The following is a 10,548-nucleotide window of genomic DNA, read 5'->3' on the forward strand; positions in this document are numbered from 1 at the left end:
AAAGAATGTTTTTAATTTTCTTTTTTTTTAATTTTCTTTTCTTTTTTTTAATTTTTTTTTGTTTTTGTTTTGTTTTTTTGAGACGGGGTTTCTCTGTGTAGTCCTGGCTGTCCTGGAACTCACTCTGTAGACCAGGCTGGCCTCCAACTCAGAAAGCCGCCTGCCTCTGCCTCCCAAGTGCTGGGATTAAAGGCGTGCACCACCACTGTCTGGCTAAATGATACATTTTAAACTATTAAAAGTTAGATGCTTTCATGGAATTAAACAGAGAATGTAACTTTGTTGAATGAAGTGTCAGCCAAACATGATGCATGACTGCTGTTATGTTATCACGGCTAAGTTCTCTCTCTCTTTTTAAAGATGTATTATTTATTTATTTTATGTATATGAGTATATTGTACTATCTTTAAACACTAGAAGAGGGCATCGGATCACATTACAGATGGTGGTGCGCCATCAAGTGGTTGCTGGGAATTGAACTCGGGACCTGTGGAAGAGCAGGCAGTGCTCTTAACCACTGAGCCATCTCTCCAACCCACTAAGTTCTCTTTAAGTCTTCCTTTTCTACAAAGGTACCCCAATTTACATAGACCTCCTATTTCCATAAATTATAGTAGTCTGCATTACATTACCTGAGGTGTTCGTTGTAACTCGTACAAACTGAGTTCCCATGTTTTGCTTAATGGTTGAGTTCCGTTTGTCTGCACAGCCTGAGACATTTCTAGGAATAAAAATGAAACAAAGTTTTAGTATTTGAAAAGGAAGTGCAACAATTGGTCTAAATATATATGTATTCCCCAAACTGGTGTCTAAACTTTATACCTTAGAAAGCAATACTTCAAAATACACCCCTCAGTCTTCAACATCTGAGAACACTTGGGAAACAGCAAGGTTTTTTTTCTGACATTACTTATGTCTACCTAGGGATTGGATCCATCAAAAAGGAGCAGAGTACTTTTAAATATTTTTAAGGAAAAAATAAAATAAAAAACCAAACACTACATCCCTAACCCAGAGGAACTTTGCCTGCGTTCCTGCTCATTCCTCCCCCTAGGAAACATTCATTACTCCCCTAAAATGGATGTATCAGACCCTTCTTTGAAGTATATTCTTGCCGGGCAGTGGTGGCGCACACCTTTAATCCCAGCACTTGGGAGGCAGAGGAAGGTGGATTTCCGAGTTGGAGGCCAGCCTGGTCTACAGAGTGAGATCCAGGACAGCCAAGGCTACACAGAGAAACCCTGTATCAAAAAACCAATAAAAAAAAAAAGAAGCATATTCTTTCTCTTTTCAATCTGCCTATTTTTAGTTTGTTCCAGCTGAATCTATCACTGGGAAAGTTCAAAAGAGAAAACCTAACCTCCAATGTATTAAGAGGTGAATCATATCAGACAGATGCCCTTTGAGGCAATCCATTAGCTACATAGAAGACTCTAGCTTTACTGGTCAGGGCAAAATAATCAGCCACGTGGACAACATTAGGAAAATTCCAGACAGCTTCATGTCATAATCACCAATATTGGATCATTATTAGGAGAAACTTAGCTTCTAACTTCTATCTGGGGAGGGAAAAGAAGTACACTGTGTATGTCCCCAATAATTCAACTTTCCTGGGATCTACCCAAAGAATGGGCTTCTGTCCAGCCTGTCTCTGAAATGCTAACATGATCCAGGCAGTGCAGGAACTCTCCTGACAACTCAGATGGAAACTCAGCATAGAAACAGTGCATGAAAAGAATCTCAGCTCCTTAGCTTCTCTCTCTGAGGCAGGAAGCAGTGATCTAATATATCTGGGAAATAAATATCTAGTCTTGCCTGACTTCAGTGCTGGAGGATTCTGAAATACACATCCAGCTGTCCAGGACAAACAAAGCAGGCAAGACTAGAACAGATCAGAGAGGCCTCAGAGTCTTCTCTTGCAGAAGGGCCAGCCTGTGAAGACTGAGAAAGGCAGCAGCTTAATATGATACAGGGACATAAAGAAACTACACAGGGAAATACATTCCAAAAAAAAGAAGATAAATCACCAGCAAATGGCTCTGCTTAACTGACACATGATTCTATATACCACAAAATTAAAAATAATAGAAACATGCTCATCAGGCTCAGTAGAATAATGCACAAACAACATGAAAAACTTAACAAAGAGAAAAACCAAAAGATAAAATATCTGAACTAAAAATTTCACTAGAACCCAACATCCGGCTAGACTGAGCAGGCAGAAGAAAGGGTTCTATAGAAGGGGGTTGTCTGTAGAAGGGGTTATGAAGAAAGCAAAAAGTTCACAGGACATGACAAGAGAGAACCAATAGCTTCATTATGGAAGCTCTCAAAGGGAACAGGAAACAGGAACAAATGCTTATTTAAAGAGATAGATGCCTCTGGTTCATAACTGCCATGACAAGCGCTGCTATTCTGCCACATCCATGACAGACTGGAACACTTCTGTAACCATAAGCCAGAGCAAATCCTTCTGCTTCATTTTCTCAGATATTTAGGCCACAGTGATACAACTAACTAACCAAGGAATCAGGACCATTGCAGCAATAAAACCTGGTAAAAAGGATTAGTTAGGTTCTTGGAACTGGTTTGTGGGAGAATTTTGCAAGTTTAGAGAAGCTGGCTAGGAAAAGTTTTCAACAGTATAAGCAGAACTTCATGGGTGAATTTGGTAGGAATTCAAAGTTCAACACATCCACAGGACGGAGAGAGCAAAGGCAGAGCTTACGAAGTTTCAGATTGGAAAGCACTCACGTTACATTCCAAAGCACATTGCCTACTACAATGTCTATGGGTTTCAACTATTAAAGGCTAGGTTTAACAGTGACAAACTAATTAGTTTGGTAGGGAAAATTTCAAGACACGACACCATTCAGCATCTGTTATTGCTGGCCATTTTTATTTTTTAGCTGAGTTTACACTGACAGAAGCCAAGCTAGAACAAAAAAAAAGAGATTTATCTGCCCTGAAAATAAGAAAGGCGTGGATAACAATAGTGTGCATGAGACAGCCTGGTGGTGCTCACCTGCAATCCCAGCACACAGAAGGGACTGCAAATTCACAGCCAGGGAAATGACTCAGTTGTTAGCCAGTTGTTAGTTGAGGCCTGGTGATCTGAGTTCAATCTCTTGAGACACAAGGTGGAAAGAAGATGACTCCAAGAACTTGGCACAATGGCAGAAGCATACATAAGCACATGCAAAAACACAGAATAAATCCAAAATTAATTAAAAAAAAAAAAAAGATTACTTCAGGTGAGGTGATGGCACACCTTTTATCCCAGCACTGGGGAGGCAGAGGCAGGTAGATGAATCTCCCCAGCCTAGTCTACAGATTGAGTTCAAGTTCTAAACCACCCAGAGTGACAGTGAGGTTCAAAAAGGCAAGGGGGGAAGGGAATTGGGGGAAATGGCAAATAACAAATTCAAAATCAGCCTGCTTTAACAAGCAGCAACACCTACAGAAGTGAAGTGAGGGTGTTGTTTAAAATTACATCATTGGGCTGGAGATACTGCTCAGAGGTTAAGAGCATTGTCTGCTCTTCCAGAGATCCTGAGTTCAACCACATAGTGGCTGACAACCATCTGTAATGAGATCTGATGCCCTCTTCTAGCCTGCGGCACACATGCAGGCAGAAAGCTGTAAATATAATGAAAATAAATAAATAAATTTTTAAAAAATTAAAATTATATCATTAAAAAGGCCACCAAGTACATCCCATTCGGATAACAGAAAAGATAACTTTAGAAGTACCTGAGAAACTGACCAGATAGTACCCAGTGCAGGCTCCAGGATCAAACATTGTAAGCTTATGTGAAAGATTTTCCTTTGGGACACCCTGTAGTGCCACACTCCCTCAAGAACAATGATATTTTTTTCTCCCATGGTTCAGTAGCCTAAGCAATCAGAGGCCACTTATAACCATGGCCTAAGGAAGTGGTTGTCAACCTGTGGGGTTGTAGCCCCTTTGGAGGTCTAAGAACTCTTATACAGGAGTCATTCTAAGACCATAAGAAAACAGAGATTTATATTATAATTCACAGTAGTAGCAAAATTATAGTTATGAAGTAGCAACAACAAAAAAATTAAAAGATAAAAAAAAATTGCCAGGCAATGGTGGCGCACACCTTTAATCCCAGCACTTGGGAGGCAGAGGCAGGTGGATTTCTGAGTTCGAGGCCAGCCTGGTCTACAGAGTGAGTTCCAGGACAGCCAGGGCTATACAGAGAAACCCTGTCTCGAAAAACAAAAACGAACAAAAAAAAAATTAAAAAGATACAGTTATAAAGTAGCAACAAGATAATTTTACGGTTGGGAGTTGTGATGGTTTGTATATGCTTGGCCCAGGGAGTAGCACTATTAGGAGGTGTGGCCCCGTTGGAGTAAGTGTGTTACTGTGGGCATGGGCACTAAGACCCTCATCCTAGCTGCCTGGAAGCCAGTATTCTGCTAGCAGCCTTCAGATGAAGATGTAGAACTCCCAGCTAGCTCCTCCTGCATCATGCCTGCCTGGATGTTGCCATGTTCCTGCCTTGATGATAATGAACTGAACCTCTGTAAGCCAGCCCCAATTAAATGTTGTCTTTATAAGAGTTATCATTGTCATGGTGTCTCTTCACAGCAGTAAAACTCTAAGACAGGAGTCATCATAACATTAAGAACTGTATTAAAGTATCGAACGAAGCATTAGGAGGTTGAGAACCACTGGTCTAAGGCAATCCAGACACAGATAAAGCTTGTAACACAGCTGAGCACTCTATGGAGCTGCCTTGGTATGCATGCGGAATACAGCCACTACAGGGTCCATGGATCTTCAAAATTTCAAAGGAAGGCCTAGGTGGCTAAGTGATCAATTTGTGGCAGAGTCAGAATCTCTGCAGGCAGCCCCACAAAGGACAAAGTATGGAATCCTGAGATACTGGAATTGCCTGGGAAATGGGCCATCTAGCTATAGAAGAATGCTGCAAGTAGCTCAAGGAAAGTCCATGCCTGAGAGTTAGACCATGTGGGACAAAAGGATGTAAAGGCAGCACTGTCCAATACTGGGGAGCCCAAACCACACTACATGCCCCAGAAGCTAGATGTGGGCCTAGAGGATTTAATGCTATCCTGCTGAATTCTAATCTTGCTTTAGCCATTTCTTCTTAGATAATCGCTTACCCCTCCCTTTTAGAGTGTGTTTACTTTGACAATGTGTATCGCACAAATTTAATTGGTTGTATTTACATCTATGTTCTTACAACAAAATACCAGACAGGAACAGCTTAGGAGAAGCATTTATTCTGGCCCATGGTTCAGGAGATCCAGTCCATCACATAAGGGAAATAATGTCAGAGGGTTCAGCTTGTGGAAGCAGGGGCCAAGATTCAGCAGCTGCTTGTCATACTTGACTCACTCATTAAGAAGCCACGAGCTGGGGCTCAAAGTGAGGCTGGGCTAAAACTCTCAGGCCTGCACCCAGGTGTACAACCAACAGGAAGCAGAAGTACACAATACACAAACTTGAAGTTACTCCTTCTTAACTGATGTGTAAAACCAAAAATGTAAACATATTAATGGGCACTAACCACCTCAAAAGGCTCCTATGCCTATATAGGTGCCCAACTTGTGGATCCAATAATCAAAAGTGGTTGGGCTGTGAGGCTCCTGATCTAATCAACAGGTCAATGTCTTGACTTTATAATCTGATCAATAGTATTTCTGGGAGATGGGAGAGACCAGGAGTTGACGCCCAACTGTAGAAAGCTGGTCATTAGGAATGTGCTCTGAAAGACTGCATCTTGTGCCCAGCTCCTAATGTTTCCTTCTTCTTCAAGATTATCATGAAATAAGTACCTCTTGCCAGGTGGTGTCGGCACACCCCCGTTAGTCCCAGCACTCCAGAAACAGAGGCAAGCACATCTCTGTGAGTTCAAGGACGGCCTGGTCTACACAGCAAGTTCCAGGAAAGTCAATGATATACAAGACTGTCTTGAAAACCAACCAACCAACCAACCAACCAACCAACCAACCAACAGACTAAATACATTTTTTCTCCTCTCTTTTCCAAGTAACTGATAAACACCTAACTAAAAGAGCATCTCACAGCCAGTGGTAGCACACACCTTTGATCCCTGCACTGAGGAGACAGGCAGGTGGATCTCCCAGAAGGCTGCTACCTTTTTTTCAAGACACCCCCTCCCCCCTCCCCCCCCCCGTCTTAAAAAAAACTCCAAGCAGCATCTTTCAGGCCACTTAAGTTGACAACCAACATTAGCCATCAATTCTTCCTTCAGGATATCATCAAGAAATCACACCCTAACTGATTACTGGAAAACAAGTTGAATGCAAAATAAAGTACTTTATACTCAGGAGATAGTGGAACAGGATTCTTTTCCTACTGTAACTGGAAAAACTAGCCATTGACAAGAACACCCCCCTCCGTCTGTGACTTCACCAAAATGCATTACCTAAGTAATTTACCTAGGAATTAGGTAAGAGCACAAGCAATTTGCCGTAGAGTGGGTGGGAGGTTGTAAATCACACAAGGCAGAGGACCTCTTTGACAAGCACACTGGGAATTAGTATTAGTGATAACAAGGGCCAGGGATTTTTTAGCCTGACAACCCCACAACGACTGAGATTATTGCTGTTACCAAAATGACACATGTTGGTATTACCTTAACTATTCTAGAAACTATATAAAAACATCCCTAAGTTTTTAATCTATGAAATATTTTATCAAATCAAACTAGGTACTAAAAAGGAGAAGAAGCTCACAAGATTTAATCATAAAAAGAAACACTTTTATGTTTTGCATATCCAGGGATTTCTGAGGGGCGGGGAGAAATCTATTATTAACAACAACAAAAACTCTCTAAGGATGAAATTCCAGACTACACACATTGAGGGGTTATAATTCCTACACCTCATCTAATTTTCCTGCATAGAAACATTCATTACATTCTAAAGATTAAGAACGCATTCTGTTTCCAATGAGAATCTGTTTATATTAGAGATCAAAGCTGACTGCCCTTTTGTTAGGGAAGGAAATGGACCTGATTTCTTGTCTACCAAATTGTCAATTCTCATTGCATTGCACTGGGACTTGGGACAAAGGGAACTAAAGATTGCTGCAATAATTAACCTGCTTCAACTCCAGGAGTCTTGAGTCTTGTATCTACTTTCAAGGGAGTATGAAAACACACACACAAAGTTTGTCATCCCATAATACAGAATGTGGTTCCTACTATCCTTTAATTCAGGCATTAAGAACAGTAACAGATTTTTGAAAATACTGGTTTTCAGAACAATGTATGTTAAATAGCTGAGTATAGATTCTTTCTAATTGAAGCACTTGGCTCCTTGGATTATTCCTTCAACTTCCAAACTCAATCTTTGAGATAAGGATAACACAGGCTCAGTGCGATGCTACCCAACAGAATGGACATTAGGCTAACAGCACAGAGAACCCAGATGGCCTTCATTCTTTAGTTAAATTCTGAGTAAAGAAACTAGTCTGAAGTGGGACCCTGACACTTGTTGGATGAGTAAATAGAGAACTCAGTTCTTAGCTAAGAGCCTCAAGTACTTCTTTCTACAATAAAGGCCAAAAAAATCATAAAATTGCAGATGTGCAGGCAAGAGGTGGTATAAGAATAAACAGATGCAAGGGAGTTACTAAACTGAATAAAGTATTTTTTAAAAAGAACACCTGTAGCTTATTCTGAGCTACCTTTTCAAGAGTTTCGTGTCTATGAATGTTTGCCAGGTGCTTTCATTATATAAATTATGAAATCTATTTACAGCATCTGAAATAAAACCACAGCCTAATAAGGAAGCAATAAATCACAAGTCCTTAAAATGGAAGGAATCTGGGTAAATGAGGTTACTAGAAATGCTCATTTATACTTTGAAGAATAACTGCTGTATTAGTATTTTCTAGCTTTCAAAAGACATTACTGTACATTTATTGCTTCAAAATAATATTTTGAACATATTTTCTCACAGGTCTGAAAGCTGGCCATTCTGCTTCAATTCTACAAACCAAGGTGTTATAGCAGGGTTGTTCTCTCTGACCTTATGACACTGTCATCTACAAACTTCACACTGGAGAATAGTAGAATTGAGTTCTGAACTTTTCATCTGTTTAAATCTATGATTTTCTTTTTATTGGCCCACATTCCTATCTATCTTGGGTTGCACAAAGCACACGGTGGGAGGAGGGGCTATATGGAAGCATCTGTTACTGATGGCAACTTTGGACAAATGCATTTTTTGGTGTGTGGGCACATCATTTCTTTTTTTTTTTTTTTAAAGATTTACTTATTTATTTTATTTATGAGTACACTGTAGCTATCTTCAGACACACCAGAAGAGGGCATCCAATCTCATTACGGATGGTTGTGAGCCACCATGTGGTTGCCGGAATTTGAACTCAGGACCTCTGGAAGAGCAGTCAGTGCTCTTAACTGCTGAGCCATCTCTCCAGCCCATGGCCACATCATTTCAATCTTGGTTTCTGTAGTCATATTGCCTCCTAATCTCTTGGTGGCCCACTCTCTCTCTCTCTTTTTTAATATTTATTTATTTCATGTATGTGAGTACACTGTAGCTGTCTCCAGACACATCAGAAGAGGGCATCAGATCACATTACAGATGGTTGTGAGCCACCATGAGGTTGCTGGGAACTGAACTCAGGATCTCTGGAAGAGCAGGCAGTGCTCTAAACCGCTGAGCCATTTCTCCAGCACTGGTGGCCCGCTCTTATAAGAACATGTGCTGACATTTCAAGCCTACCTGAGTAATCCAGTATAATCTCCCCATTTCAAAATTATTAATTTAATTACACAGGCAAAGGCCCCCTCTCTTTCTAAGAAAACATTTTATACCTTCAGAGACTGTAATGTGTATATATTTTTTTCAGTCATCACACCTGCCAAAAGTAACACACCACCCAGCAGTGATGGTGCACACCTTTAATCCCAGCACTTGGGAGGTAGAGGCAGGCGGATTTCTGAGTTCGAGGGCAGCCTGGTCTACAGAGTGAGTTCTAGGACAGCCAGGACTACACAGAGAAACCCTGTCTCGAAAAACTAAAAAAAAAAAAAAAAAAAAAAGGTAACACACCAATCATATTAATTCCCCACAAAAAGTGCTTAAAACTATGCAGCATATTAGTTTTCTAGTTTTGTACCATAAACAGGAATTATCATTTCTACATTATCCCATTTTCCTTCATTAGTTTGAGACATGCTCAGTTAAGTTGCTACAAAAGAAAACAGAGCTTTCTCTATTTTTAACAAGACATTCATCACTTTTATCCCATGGTTAGTATCCTTTCTGAATAGAGCAAAATAAAGGTCACTTCAAATCCATTCTCCCATCTCTAAATCCTTCCCTTACCTCTTGCATTATATTATGTAACATGTAAATGAGCAAAGAATTTCTTCCTTTATTAAAGCAATGCTTGCTTACAGGAGAGATGTTGGATTTTAGAAATGTACTCAAATCAGGGAAGAGTAAGAAATTCAAAGTAGGCAACCCAAACAGCCATCTTGGGACAGTGCAGGCAGAACCTGTCACCACTTTCAGCACCGTAATCTAAAGCTGTGTCTGTAAACCAGACACCAACCTCTGTAAGCTCCCAAAGACATAAAGAAGGTGTTCCTTTTCAATTGAAAAGCTTATTGCACAAAACATCTGGAATACTCACCTAAATTACTGTGTTAGCTAGTACTTTTGACTTGAATATTTCTTTTGTGTATTATAGAACACAGAGAAAAAACTATTCAGATTGACTTTCCAAATCTTTATTATTCAGTATTAACTTTCTGAATACCAGTAGATCCTTTAATGTTTTTCATACTCTCCACAATTAAGTTAATCGTTATAAGGAAAATAAATATTTTAAAGACATAACATAGTACTTAGTCTGCATACAGTATCCTACTATATTCCTGCCAATCATATCATCCCCTCTAATGCTAAGCCTATACACAAAGATACTTTATTGGCAGCTCCGTCTTTCTTTATGGTTTCAGAATTCAGCTATCAAGGTCCTGCAATGGTCAGTCCTAGTGATCTCAGTCGCAGTCTGATTTTCTTCCTGTCCCTTTGCCTAAGGATCTTAAGTTAGCAGATCCATAGTAAAAACAGTGAGTAAACATTACTAGAAGCGTTCACTGTGACAGGAAACCTCTTACAGTCTACTTACCAGCTAATGGACAGGAGAGCTCCCAATATATGCTTTCACACAACTTGATAATCATTGTAAGGGCACAAAGGCATAGTCAAATAAGAGAGGAAAAAAAAAAATCAGACAAGGCTCTCTAGAGGAAAAGACTCCTTCTTGGAGAAGGGTAACTAAACAATTACTTGAAGAGAGAAGGCAGGACAATAATAAGCAAGAACAGCACTCAGCAAGATGAGAGTTTCAGGGCATTCACTCACTATGAGCCGAGTCAGGAGCTCAGCCTGCCTGTGTGTGCATGGCTGCCACCCAGTGCACGGGAGGCCACATTTACCTCAGCCTGACTGTGTGCATGGCTGCCACCCAGTGCACGGGAG

The 10,548-nt window shown here is 40.3% G+C and overlaps 1 protein-coding gene across 1 annotated transcript in view; it reads right to left on the reverse strand.

The window, feature by feature from the left end:
• The window catches only part of Rnf2 (ring finger protein 2), a 29,961-nt gene that overhangs the window by 7,722 nt on the left and 11,691 nt on the right, over positions 1–10,548 (reverse strand). The window contains exon 2 of the mRNA XM_028775751.1: positions 633–721. Within this exon, the coding sequence (XP_028631584.1) occupies positions 633–719 (87 nt within the window). The 5' untranslated portion in view covers positions 720–721. The remainder of the gene's footprint in view (positions 1–632; positions 722–10,548) is intronic.

Source organism: Grammomys surdaster, unplaced genomic scaffold (assembly GCF_004785775.1).
Source record: "Grammomys surdaster isolate TR1022 unplaced genomic scaffold, NIH_TR_1.0 259, whole genome shotgun sequence".
NCBI classification, from domain to species: domain Eukaryota; kingdom Metazoa; phylum Chordata; class Mammalia; order Rodentia; family Muridae; genus Grammomys; species Grammomys surdaster.